At 39.5% G+C, this 21,829-nt stretch overlaps 3 protein-coding genes, 1 long non-coding RNA gene and 1 other non-coding gene across 6 annotated transcripts; 4 read left to right on the top strand and 1 right to left on the bottom strand.

Moving 5' to 3' along the window:
- Nucleotides 1–482: 482 nt before the first annotated feature.
- On the bottom strand, nt 483–7,620 carry LOC141359564 (uncharacterized). Its single transcript, XR_012366076.1, has 2 exons — nt 7,482–7,620; nt 483–1,024 (listed from the first exon to the last, which is right to left on the bottom strand). It is a non-coding gene; the product is annotated as an uncharacterized lncRNA (long non-coding RNA).
- On the top strand, nt 1,819–6,405 carry calr3a (calreticulin 3a). Its single transcript, XM_055216879.2, has 9 exons — nt 1,819–2,024; nt 2,569–2,670; nt 2,823–3,026; nt 3,118–3,212; nt 3,299–3,508; nt 3,602–3,715; nt 5,137–5,280; nt 5,687–5,779; nt 5,897–6,405. The coding sequence occupies exons 1-9, from the start codon at nt 1,934–1,936 to the stop codon at nt 6,101–6,103; spliced, it is 1,260 nt and encodes a 419-aa protein (XP_055072854.2). The 5' UTR covers nt 1,819–1,933; the 3' UTR covers nt 6,104–6,405.
- rad23ab (RAD23 homolog A, nucleotide excision repair protein b) lies at nt 7,570–15,955 on the top strand. 2 transcript variants are annotated; one of them, XR_008647276.2, is made up of 11 exons: nt 7,570–7,787; nt 9,109–9,190; nt 9,351–9,430; nt 10,393–10,715; nt 11,340–11,386; nt 11,486–11,613; nt 11,705–11,852; nt 12,446–12,603; nt 12,686–12,823; nt 13,352–14,232; nt 14,766–15,955. XR_008647276.2 is itself a non-coding variant. In XM_055216877.2 (10 exons), the coding sequence occupies exons 1-10, from the start codon at nt 7,719–7,721 to the stop codon at nt 13,463–13,465; spliced, it is 1,287 nt and encodes a 428-aa protein (XP_055072852.2). In that variant the 5' UTR covers nt 7,570–7,718; the 3' UTR covers nt 13,466–15,955. The 2 variants fall into 2 exon arrangements, 1 of the variants encoding a protein (XP_055072852.2); XM_055216877.2 differs by having other exon boundaries at nt 13,352–15,955.
- Nucleotides 15,956–17,513: 1,558 nt separating this feature from the next.
- On the top strand, nt 17,514–17,585 carry trnad-guc (transfer RNA aspartic acid (anticodon GUC)). The gene has a single exon. It is a non-coding gene; the product is annotated as a tRNA-Asp (tRNA).
- Nucleotides 17,586–18,528: 943 nt separating this feature from the next.
- On the top strand, nt 18,529–21,774 carry LOC129452833 (kelch-like protein 23). The gene is made up of 3 exons (XM_055216873.2): nt 18,529–19,465; nt 20,919–21,327; nt 21,401–21,774. Exons 1-3 carry the CDS (start codon nt 18,529–18,531, stop codon nt 21,705–21,707), a joined length of 1,653 nt encoding a protein of 550 aa, XP_055072848.2. The 3' UTR covers nt 21,708–21,774.
- Nucleotides 21,775–21,829: the final 55 nt, after the last annotated feature.

Raw genomic sequence — 21,829 nt, 5'->3', positions numbered from 1 at the left:
TGATGTCTCTATGGACCTTTGTGTCTTGAATAAAGTTGATAATAACTCACCTATCCATTTTCCTGTCCAAAAAAGCATAAACATTGCAAATAACACCAGAATTAACAGTTAATTTACGTACACATATCCTAAAAATAATCTTGCGTGACTGATACACTGTAAAGCGGGTGAATTTAAAACATGATTTTGAATGAAAGTCAATGACGCTCTCTGCCGGTTGGGTATACCAAGATGGCGGCTCGAACTCTGCGCTGGCTTCACCTCACGCTGTTACGTTAAGCGTTCTATGCGCAATCCAGTCATTTATATAGATCAGTGGTCAAAACTAAGCCCCTGACTTTGAAGATGACATAATTGATGCAGATGACCCACCGACAGACATCACAATAAACTCTCATTCAATACATTAAACCTCTGATAAAAGCAGCTCTTTAACTTACTGTTAATGTTTTTTAGAGATCTGATTCAGACTTAAAGTTCACTTCAGATTTAATTTTTTAATCCTCTCATGTTTTACAGGTCCTCTGCCCATTCCTGACATTAGCAAGGTCTCTTCACAATGTTCCTCATCATCAGAAATACCATCAAGCTCAAAATGTGTGTTATTGTGCTCATTGTTAAATATGACAGATGTGATTCTCAGTCTCTCCTGGTACAAAGGAAACCGTTTATTGTACAGCATCAGCGAGTCTGATCTCAACATCAGACTCTCTCTACCTTTGGGGGTTGAATATCAGGATACAAACACATACAGCTGTGTGGTGAACAACCCCTTTAGAAAACAAACTCAACATCTCAACATCACTCATCTCTGTCAGCCGCGTTCAAGTGAGTCACAGGTGATGTTTGTGTTTATTCATTCACTTGATCTCTGTTTCATTTTGTTTTTTTTCCTCAGACTCAATTCTTGTCAATTCTTGCGCTACGACTGAAGCCGTGATCCGATTGGTCGCCTCTGCTCTGGTGGGCGTGGCGGCTGTCATTGCTTGTGTTGTTCTAATTTATGACATCAGATCCAGAAGAGCTGAACAGAAGAGAAGATCATAGACACCAACATCAGATTCTCACTCATCAATCACATTTTCTACCACGAACCAGCCAATTTTCAATCTAGCAAATGTTCTGAGATCAAAATGCAAATCGTTTACACATCCAATGTCCATAGTATTAAATCAGCAAACTTTTACTACACAAGTTATTGCTTGATTTTTATATTTTGTCATTTTCTGCAAATCATTTACATTCTGGTTTAGTGCTTAAAGAGAGTTTAAAACATTGCTGATGCTCCCTCTAACGGCTAATCATAAAAAACACATACTCAGTATAACAGCTTTTTGCATTTTACTGCGGACCTATGCAATGACTATATATATATATATATATATATATATATATATATATATATATATATATATATATATATATATATATGCTTAAGAGATATACAAAAAAAATTACTTTACACCATTAGTTTGTATTTTTTAATTGCTATGTCAGTATCTGTTTTCTGTTTGCCTGCATATATTTGGTTTAACAACAAAAGTTACATTTAAACGTTTTCCGTGTGTCACATTATATTTAACATGATTACTATTACCACATTAATCTCATTAAAATTTTCTTTAACATCCACACTGTTTTGTTTAACTTCATGCGACGCCGCGTACACCGATCAACGTGTGACGACACAGTAAACGTCAAACACCGATCGGTCTGCGCAGATATGCGCATATCCAAAAGAACTACTAGTAAATCACGTGACTTGAGAAAGCCCCCGAGTCTTCACTCGTGGTCTCATCTGATTGGCCGAGCGCTCGTCCAATGACCGTCAGCCATCTGTGCAGGAACAAGGCGATATTTCAGGGAACTCGAGCCGCATTCATTATTATAAGAGGATCGTTTATTTAATCCAGATCCTTTAAAACATATAAACATGCGGATCGCCGTAGCGGTGTGCGGTATTTTTGCAGTTGTTTTCTGTGTGGACGCGACTGTTTATTTTAAAGAACAATTTCTGGATGGAGGTAAGCATGACTTTGATGACATCACTTTAAAGTGTTACGTTGTATTTATTTCAATAAGATCAATTCGTTTTGATAATCGTTTTACTATACTTGTCTCAAATGTCCATTTGCAAGTTTATTTCAATGCATTTCTGTAAGCAAATACTGCTCTGCCCTTTTACCAATGTCATACTTTTACTATTACTGTATTTTTGATATCAACTTTTTGTATCCGTCTTAAAAGAACGTGCACACGATTTATGAAAAGTATTCATGATTTTGCATTGTTTAGGACTTATTTTTATGACTTATGAGTTTAATATCGTAGTTATTAATCTGCATTTTGCATTATTATGACAAATGTCCGTTTTGGTGACACATAATCGCGATTAATCGTCGCGCGGTACTGTTAAATGTGTTAATATTTGCTTATTAAACTCTTGTTATATGATAGAAACTTTACAAACTATAGTTTCATATCTGTTGTGTTCATACTTCAACTTACAATCATCCACCAATGTCATTTATAAATACAATAAATATATCGCAATAAACATAATTCCAGATGCCTGGAAAAGCAGATGGGCTGAATCCAAACACAAATCCGACTACGGCCAGTGGAAGCTCACCTCAGGAAAATTCTACGGCGACGCCGAGCTCGATAAGGGTGAGCGCTTTCTCCATCTTTAAATGGTCAATATATTTTCTCATCAAGGCCTGATGGAATATTCAAATGACACCAACTGAAAAGAAAATGCAAATTGATTCAGGACACTTTGCTTTATCAGGGTGTGTAATGTAAGATGACTCTCTCTTCAGGTTTGCAGACCAGTCAGGACGCCCGCTTTTACGCCCTGTCCAGTCGATTCGATTCCTTCAGTAATGAGGGGAAAACCCTGGTGATCCAGTTTACGGTGAAACACGAGCAGAAGATCGACTGCGGCGGCGGGTACGTGAAGATCTTCCCCGCTGACATGGATCAGGCCGATATGCACGGCGACTCCCAATACTACATTATGTTCGGTAAGTTGTGTTGACACAACTCTTGGGGGTAGGACTTGAGATCCAACATCTTTCAGATTATGTAAAACTTTTAAAAACATCCTTCTTGTAGGACCGGACATCTGTGGGTACAGTACCAAAAAAGTCCACGTCATTTTCAACTACAAAGGCCAAAACCATCTAATCAAGAAAGACATCAAATGCAAAGTATGTTACATAAATCCCAAATAAAGTCATCTAGGTAAATGTCAAGATTATGTTCTAACAAAGCTGAATGTTTACTCGCCCAACAGGACGATGAACTCACACACCTGTACACGCTGATCCTGAACCCCGACCAGACGTACGAAGTGAAGATAGACAACGAGAAAGTAGAGTCTGGCTCTCTTGAGGAAGACTGGGACTTCTTGCCGGCCAAGAAGATTAAGGATCCAGAGGCCAAGAAGCCTGAGGACTGGGACGATCGGGCCAAAATCGACGATCCAGAGGACACCAAACCAGCAGTGAGCATTATGTGTTGCAGCAATGTGTTCAAATGAATCAGTATTGTGAAGTTACAGTGTGTTTAAGTGCATGTGCGTAATCTTGCTCTTCAGGATTGGGATAGACCTGAAAACATTCCTGACCCTGATGCTAAGAAACCAGAAGACTGGGATGAAGACATGGATGGAGAATGGGAACCCCCGATGATCCCAAACCCAGAGTACAAGGTATAAAACAACTTCAAACCAAAGTGCATTATGGGACAGCTACAGACTTTTTACAGAGTTTTTGATTTCTGATCATGACAGATCGCGACATGGATCTAATAAACTTGTGTAGTATGTACACTGTACGATCATGTCACCTAGTGTTCATAGGCTACAATGCATGTTAGTAAACGTCATCAGGAGGCAATAGTTGTAAACAAACACAGCAAGGTGAATCACAGATGGCACTTTAGCACAGGGAACTTGCATGTAGTTTACATAAACATTTGCCTGTATTTACAGTGATACTGAATATTCGTCACGACTATGGCAGTGTCTTCAGAAAGGCAGTGTTGGAAATAGCCAACATATAATATTTACTATTTCCTACTTTAGTTTCCTAATATAGTCCGCTTGAATGAGTAAGAGTAATTCTGAGAGTAATTTGGGGTACGTGCTGCTGGCGCCATTTTGTGTCGAGGCACGTGCCACAGTGAAGGGTTAATAAGGGTTGAATAAGTGCACTGGATAATGTCCACTATAATATCGGAAATGGCTTCAAAATATCGGTCCCCTCATTTAGTGCACAATTTAAGGGTATAGGGAGCTATTTCGGACACGCAGTAAAACGCATTTAAATTTTAGCCACACGTCACGTTGATCATGCGTCATTTCATGTTGCATTTTTATTGACTATGTTTGATCGCAACGCGTCTTTAAATCTCTCTCACTGTGCGACTAACCGTGGGTTCATACCAGCTGCATTTGAGGCGTCAAATTCACGTCTACTGCGCCTAGTTTGCCGCTTGAACAGTGTAAGTTTACTCACTTCATTCGCGTGTGAAATTCTAGTCATTGAGACATTCACACGGAAATTCGCGTCATGGGAGGGGCTTCTGCAACTCCACTCGCTTCCTGTAATCATGTCACTATAAGGGCAAACTCCTGATTGGTTAATGCGGTGCGTTTTTCCGGCAAAGTAAAAAAAACGAATAAGGCAGAATCGCTCGCGTCTACCGCGCTGCGCTTAACGCCTCATTCGCACCGCGAGACCACCAGACGCGCGTCAAGGCGTCTTTACATTGACTTAACATTGAAATCACTCACGCTTGACGCCTCTACCGCAGCTGGTCTAAACGCAGCTTAAGGATCGCTTTTTCAAGAGCTACGATCATAATAGAAATCGTCATGAATGTTCCACATTCATCTTTCGTCTGGGACTGACGAAAATCGTACGTGCGAACCTCGGCTTAACAGAAACTGCTAGGGCTCAATACTAAGCAAGTTTAGAATATCTAGAAATGACAGTAAGGGATTTATGCTCAGCATTTTTTGACAAATGTCTTAGCTGGAATTTCTTTGCGGTTTAAGTGCATTTTATGATCAATGGCACTGCTCGTTGTATTTCTTAAAATATCTAACTACTTCCTGTGTGTCTGAAGGGCGAATGGAAACCGAAGCAGATTGATAACCCGAATTACAAAGGCGTTTGGGTTCATCCAGAGATCGACAACCCTGAGTACACCCCAGACGACGCCATTTACAAATTCGAGAAAATTGGAGTTCTTGGACTGGATCTTTGGCAGGTACGTCACAGATGTGTATACTGATACACTTGAACTTTTTCAAAGAAATCTTGTATAGTTATTGCACGCATATATTTTTATTGTTATTTTTCTATGAAAGATTAATTTAGACTTGGATGAAAATAAAAACCAAGATTTTATCAATTAAAGGTTTGTATGCAACAACGTATTAATAAAAAAAATAAAAACGACGGTAGTTCGACAATTATGTAATGTCCCAATATTGTCAAACTTATCGAAAAATATATTTCATGTCAAATTTTGCAGATATTTACATACCGTAATCGTGCACACACAGCTTTCTCTGAATAACGTCTAAATGTTTCATTCATCACAATTGTAGATTCTGAGGAGATTTTATTATGTTTCTATATTGGAAATATAAACGTATTGATTCTTCTTGCAGGTGAAATCTGGAACTATATTCGACAACTTCCTGATCTCTGACGATGTTCAAGAGGCCGAGATATTTGGGAAAGAAACCTGGGAAGTTACGAAGGTAACAGCAGTTTATCCATCATCGGTGTCATGCGATCATTTTAATGTCATGGCTTTTAATCAATCAAACATTTTAAGATAAGCTGTACATTTTACCGGACTTATTTGTACGTTGCAGGGACCAGAAAAGAAAATGAAGGACCAACAGGAAGAGGAAGAGAGGAAAAAGAGGGAGGAAGAAGAAAAGAGCAAAAAAGATGATAATCACGAAGAAGAAGATGACGACGACGAGGAGGAAGATGAGCCAGAGGAGGAAGAACATACAGAAGAACCCACTGAGGAAGAGGATGGTGAGGAGGATGTGCCCACTAAAGATGAGCTGTGAAGCAGATTTTATTTGACCTGATGAGATTCTCTTCCTTAATGATCTGTTTGTTTGATTTTTGTTTTCTAATGTGGTGTGTTTTTGGCCCCGCCCCTTACAGTCACATGTTAGTTTATGTGTGTGTCCATAACTTAAAAGATTTTATTTTAGTTTTGCTGCTAGAAGCTCCACACATCAATAATACGACCTGGGAAACATTAGACTAGTAACTGTTTGGGTTTTCTGTTCTGTCATCCAAAGGGGAAAATTCTCATGTCGTTTGTTGGATTTGCACTTTTTTAAATAAATGATTTATTTTTAAACGAGTGTTTGAATGTCATTTCTTTCTTCTTTGTCTTATGTTGTCTTGACAAATTTAAAATATTTTTTTAGAAGCATGCAATGTGAAAAATATAAACAAAAGCAACTTGATAAGTTTAATCTGTTTTCAGTTACAATAAAATTAGAAACACTTAAAACGGGAAATGACATTACCTAAAGGACTGGTTTTCAAAGTGGGATCTGGGAATCCCAAGGGGTCCCCAGAAAATGTAAAGAGAGAAGTTGTCAAAATTCTTCTGTGTAGCCAATGTAGTTTGTAAACAATTTGCTGTCTTTATAATATCACAATTACTATTTATCTAACCAATTAAAATGTTTCTTTATAAAAAATCTTTTTTTTTTGTTAGAAAAGCTGTCCATAATTGTCCCTGCCATAAACAGGTTTTAAAAAACTTACCTGAAGAACACGTGGCCCTCATATGACTGTGTGTGTCGATATGTCTCTTAATTTTTTTTCTTTTTTTATGACATGTATGTTAGTTAAGGTGAAAAGTAAGGTTGACTTCAATATTGCAGTCAAATAAACTAAAACTAAGGTTAGATATCTACAGAAGTGCATTGAGTGACTCCTCCCCCTTTTAAAACAATCAACGGTCGGCCGTTTCTCAATCGAAGGCTGCAGCCTCCTGAGGTGGCATACGTCATCAAGACTGGTTTATTTAAGTTAACTGAGCATTACATTCGCAAGTCATGAGCAAATTACAACCATTTACGCTTAACTAAGACTAATAGTCATCTTTATAATTATTAATATTCTGACATAAGACTGTCTGGATGACGTAGGCAGCCTACAACGGCGCCCTCCGGAGGCGGCAGCCTTCGGATTGAGAAAGGGCCGTAGCGTTTAGTTTACCTGACAGGTTGAATTACAAAATTACGTCATAAAATTGACGGTCCTTGTGGACTTAAAACTTTATGCATTTTTTCAAAACATAAAAACACCAATGCACGCATTTCTAAGGAAAAAACAAGTTCATGTTAAACTACAACAATTGAAAGATTTTTTTTTACTTTTCTCTTCAGCGTGCATGTTTTTTATTGCAAAACTCTAACTTACCGTTATAGGGATTTCAACTGGCTTTGCATTTACTAACTTTAAACCCAACACACTTCTAGCGTGAAATGTGTGCTGTCCAACCTAACAAGTAGATGGCGTCTTTCCACAACAACATCTCCAGCAAGGACCATCATCATCATCATCCTCCTCATATCCAGGCAGCAGAAGACAGCTGAGTCACATCTCCACGCGCTCTCATCGCGGACGCTCACTACACGGATCTCGCGTACGGACACGATGATCACGGTCACGCTGAAAACCCTGCAGCAGCAGACGTTTAAAGTGCAGATAGACGAGGAGCTGACGGTAAGCGCGCGCGGCCGAGTAAACACGCCGGTGCGCGGGCACGGCGGCCCGGGAAACACCGCGGCCTCCGCCGGTGGCTGAGGGAACCCGCCGTGATCGCGGCATATTACACCGTGAAACGGTGACGTTACATTGTGACACGGTGACGTCACGCTGCTGCATGTTTATTCGGTCTATCGACTGTTTTTATGCATTTTACCGCGGTATTTTTACTCTCGCGCTTTTAACAATGACTGTGCATTTCACAACAACTGCGCTGTGTTTCTGAATGATCAAGTATCTATAGAACATGCTATACATTTATTTATAGTGCGTGCCTCGGGTATTTAAAGGGGCGGTGTCGGTAAACACGTGCTACTTCGACATGACTTGACAAACAAGTTTATGACTTCAGATCAATTCATCTCTCATGTAAATGCTGTAGTACTCTTTAGTATGTAGTAAACTCACGTCACTTCATTGTAGTGTACTGTAGCATACTATAGCAATTACTACACGTGTATACTATTGTAGTACTGTACAAACTGTAGTAAATACTGTAGTATACTTAAATATTTACTATAGTATGGTTACAAAACACTAACTTGCTACTACAATTAAGTAAATATTAAAGTATAGGCTACTAAAATATTTTTCATGTTTGATCATGCATTAATACTTCACAAATGTCAGTGCCATCATGTTTTGATAAAGCCACAAGATCATTCATTACATGGGTGTGTATTTTATTACTGTGGCAAGTTTGGAAACCACGTGACATTTTTTTTCTTTTATAAGTTTTGATTGAAATGCGTTATTGATCATACAGTGAAATTTGAACTGAAGGCTGCACAAATACACAATACATTTTAACCAGCACGTATACATAAACATTACCCAGCTAATGTATGTGACGCACTGCAAAAATGTGTTTTGTCTTGTTTTCTGATAACCTTCAAAACAAGTATAAGTAAGTGAAAAAAGTTTTCATGTCAAACATTTTATAGAAATTTATAGTAATGTAAAGTATAGTAAATTAGTGTTTGTTATTGGGGTATGAAAAATAGTTCAAAAGGTAAAATAAGACCATTTTCTTACCCCACTGGCAAACTTAAAAGAAACTCCAAAGATTTAAATGCTTTTCCTTCTCAGTTCAAGTTTTAGTGTGACAAGAATAGGAAAGCAAGAATACAATATTTTGTTGTTAGTACAAGCAGGCTGCTTGTGTATAACCTAGTTTTATAGTGTTGTTCAGAAATATGACACTGATGGATTCAATATGTATAACAATTTAAATGAAAATGATTTAATGCTGAAATGGTGTTGTGTGTTGTATTGGTAGGTAAAGGCTCTTAAAGAGAAGATAGAAGAAGAAAAGGGTAAAGATTCATTTCCAGCTGTTGGTCAGAAACTAATATATGCAGGTTTGTTATCTTTGAATAGTTTTGCTCTTTGTAAAAAATGTAAATCACATTTTTCAAATAACTATGTCTGTTTGTACAGTTGAAAACTTCTAATGTAATTTTTATGTTAAATCTTTGTAACCTTTTAAATCGTTTTCCTGTTGTTCCCTATCATTGTTAGGTAAAATATTAAATGATGATATACCTCTAAAAGAATACAAAATAGATGAGAAGAACTTTGTGGTGGTGATGGCTTCAAAGGTAAGACTGTTTAATTTCTCATCACTTACTTACAAAAAAGATCATTACCTCAACATCATAATACATCCCATTACTTTTTTTTTGAAAGTTTATTTAAATTCTTTAAATGCTTTTTTATTTTTAATCCCCAGGTGGAAACTTGTATTAAAATAAACTTTATTTAAGTACACTAAATATACTATTTTCACACACTAATTTTGTACTAAATATACTAATTTGGTACCTAAGTGTACTTGTTTGTGCTGGTATCTTTTAGCTCTTAGAAGATCATTATAATTTTGTAAACTATTAATTCCTTGAGTCTCAAGTAAAGTACTTTCTGTCATTCACGACAGTCAGGAAAAATATTTTTGTTATACTTGAAGTGCGTTCACACCAGACGCGTATGAAGTGAATAAATCACGCTATTTGTGCATAGTTGTACGCTTGAACATATTGAGTCAACATTCGCACGTGAAATTCAGATGCGAATATGCTCAATTTGGCGGCTTTAGCATATATATATATAAATACAATGTATCAAATGTAATAAAGAGCATTTTTACAACTTTCCAGACCTCCTCACTCACTTTCTTACAAGCAAGATCCTTTTTATCCCTATTCCTATAAAAGTACGAAGATGTGTCGTACAGCTCCAGGTGTCAACGATGATTTTGTTGTTTTGTATTTCCACCTTTGCTTGCTACGTCATAATTACGTCACTACTAGATCAAGCTCTTGATTGGTTAACACGAATATCTGCAAAAGTTCATTATTTTTCAACTTGCGTCATTTGCGCCCATCATTCGCACGAATCTATCGCGTCTTTGCATTGACTTAACATATAAATCACTCGCGCTTAACGCGTCTGGGGTGAACGCACCATTACACTTCACCATGTCATTCTGTCTTTCATGAAGTCAACACTGAAGTTCATTTAGTTTTCTATAGTTCTTTGTGCAGTTGTATTTCTGTCTCTACAGCCTAAACCAACATCACCTCCACAAGCTCCTCCTGCACCCCCGGTTGCAGTTAGCATCCCTCTCCCAGAACTCCCAGTTCTTCTGCCATCACCTCCCGTAGCTCCACCTGCAGCCTCCGCAGTGCCTGTATCCACCCCTGCTCCTGATCCAGTAGAACCGGCGGCATCAATTGAGCCACCTGCTCCGGTCGTCGCAGCGCCCCCTGTGGTCGCAGATGTTGGTTCCGAGTCATCTGAGCCGGCCGGTGTGACTCCGGCGCCTGTATCTGAGGAAGCCAATCAGGCAGCCCAAGACGAACTGGCCATCGCCCAATCAGTGGCCAGGTAGAGCCTAAAAAATATTTCAACTGATGAGCATTAAATTAGCAGCGCTAAAGGTCACAGGTTCGAGCCCCAGGGAATAATTCGCTGTAAAGGGGCGTGTACACCAAACATGGCTGAAAACTCAGGGGCGGACACAGACTGCCAGCTTGTTTTCAGCTAAGCGATTTGGTGGCTATGATACTTCTGTCGTTGCACAATGCGCCAGTTGGTTGTTGTGATATTTGTCCCGCCCCTCAACCACTGTGATTGGACGTACAAGTTAGAAGCGACATTGACCAGGTGTGCGTTTCACCCAAAATGCAACTTTTTTTAACTCTCGACGCTCAGCGTTTTTGAAAAGCGTGGCGCATCCATTGGAAACAATTAAAACATACACCGACGTAAACGCCTACGTGTGCACGCCCCCTAAATCACTTTGGAGAAAAGTGTCTGGAAAATGCATGAATGTAAAAAAAATATTTTCTATATTTAATATGTAAGGTCACAAATTACCTTTAATATCAAAATATTTTTGATATATGATTATATAATATAATATTTTAATATATGCAAAACATTACCAATATATTTAGCAATGCAACAAGTAAAATGTTTATTTTTTTATCTGTGGTTTGTATTTTGCAGTATTACAGATGAATTGGGTTTGCTAGAAGCAGCTGCTTCAATTCTAGGTATGTTTAGGAGTTTTTTTTATTAAACCAGGTAAGAAAAAAATAGTAGTTAATATGACTTGACCAATACTCTTTCTGCTTTTGCTCGTTATCCTTTAGTTACAGGTCAAGCGTATGAGAATTTGGTGACAGAGATCATGTCGATGGGTTATGAGAGAGAACAGGTGATCGCCGCCTTACAAGCCAGTTACAACAATCCAGACCGGGCAGTTGAATATCTGCTTATGGTAAACTAAACTTTGCTAAATTTGTAATCAGTGGTTTCCATGACTGAATCATGATATATTGATGACTAAATGGTGATGTGTGTTTCTAAAGGGTATACCGATAGTAGCTGAGCAGCCACCCCAAGAAATGGTGCGACCCGCCCCTGTCTCTAACCCCACTCCTGTCTCTAACCCCGCCCCTGTGTCTAACCCCGCCCCTCCAGCACCACAGCGACCTCAGCCGCCACCTGCTGCAGCCGGTGAGGAGACATTTGTTCCCTTCTTTTTAAAAACAAGACATATGGTTTGACCGAGCAGCTGATGCATTCCTTCTAATTATGTGATTTTGGCAACATGGTGTGGGGACCTTTTTCTAAAAACTGTCTCACAGAAATTGTTTGACTTCGGAAATCACAGATATTCGGGTATTCCCAAAATCAAGTTAAAGAAATATTATTTTTAATGAAATATTCCAATGTTTATTATAAATATTTGTATCCGTTCATTAGTTTTGTATCATTTATGTGCCGGTGGGGCTATATTAACTGTCTAATGGCCAGACTTCCAACTCCCGAAAGTCCTGCTCCACATTTTCCGCATTTTCGAAGAAAACACCATCGCAACTTCCGTTTAATGCTGACTTTATATGAAAAGGATGTCATTGTCTATTCAACATTGCTTAAGATAACCTATCCCTTTAAGTCTCATATCACAGCATTAATGAATAAACATAAAATGTAAAACTATTGCGGACAGTAAAATAGAACAAAATGCTTTTGTTAACCTTTTCTTGATTTGGTCCACTGCTATCTTGGACCAGACTCCTGTACTGCCCTTTCTATACTGTGAACAGGCGCAGAATCCAGATCCGCCCCGGCATCCGGAAACCCCCTGGAGTTCCTCAGGAACCAGCCGCAGTTCCAGCAGATGCGACAGATCATCCAGGATAACCCCGCCCTCTTACCTGCCCTGCTGCAGCAGTTGGGTCGAGACAACCCGCAACTCCTGCAGGTGGGTGGAGCTTAACATTTCGCGAGTGGAAGTCCATGCGATTAGACAACGGCGCAGGTGTAACGTTTGTTCATTTTTGCAGCAAATTACGCAGCACCAGGAGCGGTTTGTGCAAATGCTGAATGAACCGCATGCCGAGGAGGGAGCTGCAGAAGCTCAAAGCGTGCCACAGACGAACTACATCCAGGTCACGCCGCAGGAGAAGGAAGCGATCGAGAGGGTGTGCTAGCATTACTTAGCATTTTTTTTTATTAACTACAATCAAACAGAAATGTCTATCTATCAATGCAACACTTGTTTAGTGATTTTAACAAACGTAGTGTGTAGTTTTGCATGGTCAAGCACCTGTCAAATTTTCTTAAAAAATGTAAAAAAAATACGCAAATATGTTTTGCATATATAATACTATAGAGCCCCTAAGGGGACATGGAGCAAAATTAAATAAAGTTTTTCGCGTGCGCACGTGAAACTATTGAGTTTAGTTCCGCGTGCACACGTGAAACTATCGCATGCTCACGTGAAACTTTTGCGCATGTGAAAGCGAAACTTTACGATAGTTTCACGTGCGCGCATGATAGTTTCATGTGAGCACGTGAAACTAAACTTTAAAAAAAAAATTCTGCACATGGAACTAAACAGATTTTTTTTACTCCAGTGTCACCTTAGAGGCTTGGTAATAATGCACTTCCTCTTTAAGGATACAATATGAGTAGTTTAAGCGGCTATGTTACCATTTTTTATTTTGCAGTTAAAAGCCCTTGGTTTTCCGGAGGGACTCGTCATTCAAGCCTATTTCGCCTGCGAGAAAAACGAAAACCTCGCTGCAAACTTCCTGCTCCAACAGAACTTTGACGACGAATGAACGGTGCTACTGGACGCGACGACACTTGGAGAGCGCAAGCGTTTCGGCCGCATGCTGCGTGTGTGTGCGCGTGAATGTGTGTTAAGTATAGAAAGCTGACTGGTCTTCCGTGATGATAATCATGGAGTCGCAAACAAAGCCATGACGTGAAGTTATGAGAGCAAGCACAGCTTTTTTGTTTTGATAGATCATCCTCAGTAGCAAGGCATCTGCTGCTGTTGTGTATCGAGTGAGTTTTTCACATGTCAAAGTTAAAAGCCTGCCAAAAGTCCCCCTGTGGGAAAAATCAGGTTTTTATTGTTGTTTATATGTCTATGTATTGTTTTTAATATGCTTTAAGCCATGTGCTAATTCATCATTCAAAACCATTGCTAGTATTATCTTCTAAAAATTGGAGACAGTCGCATTGGTCTCCACGTCACAAACATGTAACCAATCATATCAACACACTTAAACGATAGATAAGTAGTTGAAGTTATAGATATTATGTATGGATGCTGCTTCTGTCTGTGATGCTCACACCTGTTAGCATCAACGCTAAAATATTAGTCCTGCAAATGCGCAGTTCACGTATGCATTGCGTGAAACTGAATTTAGCAGTTTCGTTTCTGAATTTGTCGAATGTAGCATCTATTTACATATATATCTATGGTCTGAGGTGGTGCAATTGAGTACTAATTTGCATATTCATAGATCCACGTATACAAATTAAGGCAAGGGTGTAGACTTACATTCAAGCTGTTTTAAAACCTAAAGAAAATACTGAGGTAGAACTTTTATATATGATATTATAATGCTCAAAGATGAGTTTTAACTGATAAAATTATTGACGACAGGGTGATCACCCATTTCTCACCTTTATCTCAAACTTTAAGCCATGTGCTAATTCATCATTCAAAACCATTGCTAGTATTATCTTCTAAAAATTGGAGACAGTCCCATTGGTTTCCACGTCACAAACATGTAACCAATCATATCAACACACTTAAACGATAGATAAGTAGTTAAAGTTATAGATATTATGTATGGATGCAGCTTCTGTGATGCTCACACCTGTTAGCATCAACGCTAAAATATTAGCGTTGCAAATGCGCAGTTCACGTATGCATTGCGTGAAACTGAATTTAGCAGTTTCGTGTCTGAAATTCCCAAATGTAGCATCTATTTACATATATATCTATGGTCTGAGGTGGTGTGATTGAGTACTAATTTGCATATTCATAGATCAACGTATACAAATTAAGGCAAGGGCGTAGACTTACATTCAAGCTGTTTCAAAACATGGGAAAAATACTGACAGGTAAAACTTTTATATATGATATTATAATGCTCAAAGATGAGTTTTAACCGTTTTAACTAAATTATTGACTACAGGGGGTGATCACCCATTTCTCACCTTTATATCACACTCGAGTTATGGGTTTTTAGCTTTTTATGAGAACATTATGAGAGTCATAGTAGACAGCATATTTAATTTGTCATCAATAAAACTAATATAAAAGCCTTGGGGAATAGGTGTTCAGGCTGTTCAATGTGTCTGTACTGTATTTATGTTTTTTATTAATTTAACCACACTAAGGTACACAACAGTACAACCCATTGAGCAAACTGTACATCTGTTTATAAAAGCCACGTTCTTTACACACGTGGCCATTATGGTCATACAGTTTCTAACATTCATGCATGACACAAAACTAACATCTGTTTTTTTGCAAGCTACCTACCACCCCAAGTTATATTAAATAACAATAAAAATAAACTAGTAGATGTTCTGCCCGGCATGGTCAGGCTGGTATTCATAAATAACCCATGTAGTGAAGAGTTGATGCAAAACAGAATTTAAAGTGTGACAATCCTACATTTTATTTCCAAATTTATTTAAATTTTTGTTTCACTTTTGTTAAGTTCTTGTTCCTACTAAGAGAGTGAAGTTGTGGAGGATAAACCAGTTCAGTATGCAGTAGTAACTGAATGATTAATGATTATGAATGGAGCCCAAAATGCTGCAATAACCGTAGAGTGTTTCAGTCTTGAAAACCTCATGAAATATGCATAGTAATGATCTGATTTGAATATATTTACATATTCGTGAAGAAAGACTTGGCTTTTATTTTGCTCAAGATTAAGTGCCAAACTCAGTTGCAGGAGCAGGAAAATGGGCAAAAACAAGAGTTTGTTTTAGACATCATAGTGTGCAATCCTTAAAATATACACAGAATAGTCTGCATATATTTTTTATATAACTGATAAATCCTGGTTATGCTGGTTTTAAGTTTAGGAGGTTCACCGAAGAACATGAAAGCAAGATGGCGTCCTGTTTACAGTCTTTTCATTTCAGCATTTTATACGATCATCTCATCTGTTGGGATTTGATGTGTGAATTTAAAATGAATGAGTTTGGTCTTAAAATGCATTAAACGGTTTGCTGGATTATGAATGTATCGTTTCAGTGGCGTGTGAAATAAATCGCTTTTACAAAGCTGAGTTTAAGGCCTGTGTAAAGTCATTTCAGAGAGTTGTTTATAAACACTTTATAAATGTTAGAAATTAAAACACATTGCAAAGAGTGTGAACTATGTAGTACTGAATCGTGGGGTTAGATTGTTAAATAGTTTTCCACATTTCTGTGTTCAGAATTATTCGGGTGGGGCTAAAACGGTGGCTCAATGGCGCACTTGAGCCACCGAACATGGCCCCGCCCCTAACACAATCGCGAGTATACATTCAGGTTGTTGCAAGTTGTGAGTTTTCCCGTAAGTGGGCGTGGTTTCAGTGCTAACAGCAGACACGCCCCCCCAGCATTTGAGATTTTAGTAACTTTTTTATTTACTTTCCAGATTTTAATCATTTAAGTTTGTTGGGGTAGTTCATAACAAATTTTTCCATAGTGTGAAAAACGTAAAACACATTTAATGTCGGACTTTACACAGACTTTTTGAGTGTCTGCATCAGGTGCATAGTTAAGGCAACACTAAAGAGTTTTTGCTTTTTGCTCCCCCTACAGGTTAGAAGTGTAATTGTCCATTACCACTGTCGTAAATACTGCAGCCTAGCTGGCTCTGGTTGGATTGTGGGTCTGCCGTAAAGCAAAATTTGTGTAGTTTTCCCTCGAACTACAGGACCACAACCTGACGGTTGGAAACTTCTTTAGGGGCTGCAAAGCGAATGTGAAAGTGCGTTCACCCTGTTTCGAGTGAATGAACGACTGAAACTTTTTTGGAAACGTTATTTTAAGGTAAAAAAAACTCTTTGGGTGTTGCTTTAAATTCATAATCACACCATTTAGTTTGCAAAATACAACCAAAACCATTACAGACATTCTATAATGGGAATTTTAATGGTTTTAAAGGGGACATTTCACAAGACTTTTTTAAGATGCCAAATAAATATTTGGTGTTCCCAGAGTACGTATGTGAAGTTTTAGCTGAAAATACCCCACAGATAATTTATTATTACATGTTAAAATTTCCACTTTGTAGGTGTGAGTAAAAATTTGCCATTTTGGGTGTGTCCTTTAAAATGCGAATGAGCTGATCTCGGCACTTAATGACAATGCCGTGGTTGGATAGTGCAGATAAAGGGGCGTTATCACCTTCTGACATCACCAGGGTAGCCAAATATCAAATTACATATTTTTTCACATGCTTGCAGAGACTGGTTTACCAAAACTAAGTTACTGGGTTGATCTTTTTCACATTTTCTAGGTTGATCGAAGCAATGGAAAAAGTCAGATTTTCATGATATGTCCCCTTTAAAGGAAACTATACTGGTCTCTACCTATTAATGTTTTGGGTCCATTGAACACGCCACAAATAAATTGTGTAATGGTTTTAATGTGAAACAGATTTTAGTTCATAACTGTAATGCAAACCAATAGAGTTTTATTTAGTTTTATTTAGGGTCAGCAGGGGTTGTATTAAAATTTAGGGCATTTCTGGCATACCATAAACTTTAATAGATGTTAGCAGATGGAAATACCCTAGTGCTTTACTAAAATTTAAGATAGTTTGCTTCATAGTGACATCTGTAAAGGGCGCGCTTCGTGATTTCCTCGTTAGTATAGTGGTGAGTATCCCCGCCTGTCACGCGGGAGACCGGGGTTCGATTCCCCGACGGGGAGGTTGTAACTTTTTCCCCAAGGAATGTTTATTTGTGTCTACTAAATAGTATTTTGAAGTACAGTATATTATATTTTTAATTAAAAATTAAGTAAAAACACAACCCACATTAAAAGCACACTGGTATACTTTAGTATGTAGGCCTATTACAGTAAACTTGTAATTTGTAGGACACTAAGCATATATGTAGTATTAAATCAATTACAACACTTTGTTAATGTTATATTCAGTAGTTTTAACTATAGAGAAATAATAAAGTGCAGTAAATAGTATAGTATAGCCTACTTTAATATTTACGATAAACACTGTAGAGTATCTAGTAAAGTACGTAGAGTAACTAATAAAGTAATTACTTAAGTATACTACAGTATATTTTCAAGTGGGAATAGACAAAATAATTATTTATACAATAAATACAATTGTATACATTAAATAAAGATGCAATTGTGTGCATGTGAATATAAGTATGGTGTAAATATAGTGCAATGTGTATTGCACATGATTTTGGGATATGCAAAGTATAGGCCTAGTTTTAACTCTTCATGAGATAAATGAAGTAAGAAAGTTTGTCAGAAACGTATAGATGCTATTTTATCTATCTAATGGTGGTTTAAAGACATCTAGTAGTTGTCCAACACTGACCCCTTTTGGTTTGTCTGCAGTAATGCATGTATACATTTGCATTGAGATTCCAAATTTATGACAAGCAGTTATACAGTTCACAGTTTGTACTATAATGTTAATCTGGTCAGCGTCTTAAAATATAATCATCTTTAAATAAGATAAAGGTAAAAATGTTTTATGTCTTTGTAACGCATCACCAGTGATATATTTAGCCCTTGTTTTCTTGTGCAAGTTGACCCCATTCCCATACAGAGTATTTCAGGCGAGGATATTAATGTCACACAGATACAGAGGAGAGTGTTGGGAGGCGGGTGCACAGTCATGGCTTTAACAAAACAAAATGTAGGCTATGATCTAAACCAAAAAACTCTTGTTGAGGAAAAGGAGGAGGATGATGGAGTTCCTGACGTGGTGCTTCAGGTGAAGGGAGAGTCGTTTTTTGTGAACCGCCAACGTCTGGCTTTTCTGAGTCCGTACTTTCGAGCCTTGTTTTTTGGTGGAGGTCTGGAGAGCACCAGGAAGCACATCGAGATACATGGGGTTGGACTGCAGCAGTTTCAAATCCTGATGAAGTTCATGAAGACCTTCAAGCTGTCCCTGGATAACGACAATGTCCTTGATGTTCTAGAGGCGGCCGACTTCCTGCAAATAGACAGAGCTCGACTTCTCTGCTGCAAGTTTTTGGAAAGACAGTTGCATCTGAGCAATTGCTTGGGCATGATGGCCTACGCCTGGCAGCTCGGCTGTCTCGAACTTTACGCCGCGGCACGCGAAGTCGTCCTCACCCATCTGCCCGCCATAGCTTCAGAGCAAGACCTTATGTTCCTTTCCAAAGACAGTATTGCTGACCTCCTTGCTAGTGACAACTTAAGCATTCCAAGAGAAGACATGGTGCTCGACGTTGCCCTTCGCTGGGCAACATTTGATCCGAGTCGAGAAGAGGACTTTATGGAGCTAGTGGGTCTGGTTAGACCCGAGTGTTTAAGTCTTCCTTACATTACTGATCTTCTGTCTAAGATCAACAGCTCAGACCCACGTGCCAAGCTCGTTTGCAGGTTGAATAATAACATCCCAAGCAGCTGGACGGCGGGCAGATCTGTACCTAGAACTCGTTCGAGAGAAACTCTGTTTGTTCTCGGTGGATCACATGAGCAGGACACGCAGTTGCTTTATCAGTTCCACCCGTATAGCGGAAGGTGGAAATCCCATCCACCTTTGCAGAAGAAATGTCTTACACAGTACTCTGTGGCCGCCGTAGGTAACAGTTTATCGAACATATTTGACTTTACGATGAAATTAATCCTTTATTTGTTAGCATGATGACCTTCATACACTGTTTCTCCTGTGGCAGCTACCGTAGCTTCTCTATGTGTTTTGAAGCGGAGGGGTGAGCATGTTTGTCCTGTGGCAGCTACCGTAGCTTCTCTATGCGTTTTGAAAGGGGGGTGAGCATGTTTGTCCTGTGGGGGCTACCGTAGCTTCTATATGTGTTTTGAAGGAGAGGGTAAGCATGTTTGTCCTGTGGGGGCTACCGTAGCTTCTCTATGCATTTTGAAACGTAGGGGTGAGCATGTTTGTTCTGTGGCCGTTACATTAGCTTCTCTATGCGTTTTGAAACGGAGGGGTGAGCATGTTTGTCCTGTGGCAGCTACCGTAGCTTGGGAGGGGTGAGCATGTTTGTCCTGTGGTGGCTACCGTAGCTTGGGAGGGGTGAGCATGTTTGTTCTGTGGCCGTTACTGTAGCTTCTCTATGCGTTTTAAAACGTAGGGGTGAGCATGTTTGTCCTATGGCGGCTACCGTAGCTTCTCTATGCATTTTGAAACAGAGGGGTGAGCATGTTTGTCCTGTAACGGCTTCCGTAGCTTGGGAGGGGTGAGCATGTTTGTCCTGTGGCGGCTACCATAGCTTCTCTACGCTTTGAAATGGAGGGGTGAGCAAGTTTGTTCTGTGGCGGCTTCCGTAGCTTATCTGTGCGTTTTGAAAGGGAGGGGTGAGCATGTTTGTCCTGTGGTGGCTACCGTAGCTTCTCTATACGTTTGGAAAGGGGGGTGAGCATGTTTGTCCTATGGCGGCTACCGTAGCTTATCCATGCGTTTTGAAAGAGAAAAGGAGGGGTGAGCATGTTTGTCCTGTGGTGGCTACCATAGTTTCTCTATGCGTTTTGAAAGGGAGGGGTGAGCATGTTTGTCCTGTGGCTACCCTAGTTTCTCTATACGTTTTGAAAGGGGGGTGAGCATGTGTGTTCTGTGGTGTCTACCGTATCTACTCTATGCATTTTGAAAGCGAGGGGGTGAGGATGTTTGTCCTATGGGGGCTTCCGTAGCTTCTCCATGCGTTTTAAAAAGGAGGGGTGAGCATGTTTGTCTTGCGGCGGCTACCGTAGGTTCTCTATGCGTTTTGAAACAAAAAGGAGGGGTGAGCATGTTTGCCTTGTGGCGGCTACCATAGCTTCTCTACGTGTTTTGAAAGGGAGGGCTGAGCATGTTTGTCCTGTAGTGACTACCGTAGCTTCTCTATGCGTTCTGAAACCAAGGAGTGAGTTGTGGACTAAGCCATTGGTTGCAATTTACAATCTCACTGCTAGAGGCCGCTAAAATCTACACGCAGCACATTTTAAATAACCATAGTTATTTGGTTTTACTTGTATTTTTTTACTTGTCTTGCCCTATGAGTAATACACTCATTTAAACTCATACTTCTTTGCATTAAGGGGACAACATAGTAGTGACTGGAGGCTACTTTCGGGACGTGTTGTGGTACAGTGTGGACTGGGTGAGCATTTACCAGTGCTGTGCCGAGCGGTGGATGGACGGCCCTGCGATGAGGAAGTCCAGGCACAGTCACTGCTCAGCGGCAATCCAGCTCCAGTTGTTTGTGTTGGGTGGAAGCATGGACGAGGGTCTCGTGGCTGATGTGGAGAGGCTGGTGATTGGAGCAGAGGAATGGGAGAGCGTCAGCCCAATGGTGTGCGCGGTAGAGAGGGCGGCCGTCGTCACTTTGGGATCTTGCATCTATGTGGCCTGTGGTTTGGATGAGAATGGAGATGTGTACAGTGGGATTCAGAGATACAGACCTGAGGTGGACCAGTGGGACGTGATCTCATATTCACCATTCCCACGGTGAGTACAGTAAGTATAATGGTTGTCGCTGAACACAGACTTGGCCACACAACTTTTAATACCTGTTTTACAGTTATGATCTTCTTGCAACTGAGCTCAATGGCGCCCTCTATCTGCTGGGAGGTCAGGCTCTGCGTTTCGATATCGACACCGATGAGTGGACCGTTCTTCAGGAGGAATGTCTAGACAACAAATTTTACACTGGATGTACGACAGTTAACGGGCAGATTTACATCCTGAGCGAGAGGAAGATAAACAAAACTTACCCTAACATGATTCTGATGGATCCTTATATTGACACATGCTTGGAAATCGATGGTTCAATACCATGTCCAGTACCCATAAGAGGCTGCGTCACAATGCGCATGCATCCTTACTAAAATCACAACGTTAACACAGGCAGTATCGATATTTCATTTATGTTACATGCAGTAAACTTTCTATTCTTTCTTCCTGTCTCTACTTCCTATACTCAAAGTATAAAACAAGAGCATGAACATTA

This window comes from Misgurnus anguillicaudatus, chromosome 23 (genome assembly GCF_027580225.2).
Source record: "Misgurnus anguillicaudatus chromosome 23, ASM2758022v2, whole genome shotgun sequence".
NCBI lineage: Eukaryota > Metazoa > Chordata > Actinopteri > Cypriniformes > Cobitidae > Misgurnus > Misgurnus anguillicaudatus.
Note: the sequence above shows the minus strand (reverse complement) of the source record. Positions and strands in the feature narration are given on the sequence as shown.

Coding starts and splice junctions, on each gene's coding strand:
- calr3a (XM_055216879.2), top strand. CDS start 1,934: ATGCGGATCGCCGTAGCGGTGTGCGGTATTTTTGCAGTTGTTTTCTGT. Junction 3,027..3,117: donor CCAATACTACATTATGTTCG/GTAAGTTGTGTT, acceptor TCCTTCTTGTAG/GACCGGACATCTGTGGGTAC. Junction 3,509..3,601: donor CAGAGGACACCAAACCAGCA/GTGAGCATTATG, acceptor CTTGCTCTTCAG/GATTGGGATAGACCTGAAAA.
- LOC129452833 (XM_055216873.2), top strand. CDS start 18,529: ATGGCTTTAACAAAACAAAATGTAGGCTATGATCTAAACCAAAAAACT. Junction 19,466..20,918: donor GTACTCTGTGGCCGCCGTAG/GTAACAGTTTAT, acceptor CTTTGCATTAAG/GGGACAACATAGTAGTGACT. Junction 21,328..21,400: donor TCATATTCACCATTCCCACG/GTGAGTACAGTA, acceptor CCTGTTTTACAG/TTATGATCTTCTTGCAACTG.
- rad23ab (XM_055216877.2), top strand. CDS start 7,719: ATGATCACGGTCACGCTGAAAACCCTGCAGCAGCAGACGTTTAAAGTG. Junction 7,788..9,108: donor AGATAGACGAGGAGCTGACG/GTAAGCGCGCGC, acceptor TTGTATTGGTAG/GTAAAGGCTCTTAAAGAGAA. Junction 9,431..10,392: donor TGGTGGTGATGGCTTCAAAG/GTAAGACTGTTT, acceptor CTGTCTCTACAG/CCTAAACCAACATCACCTCC.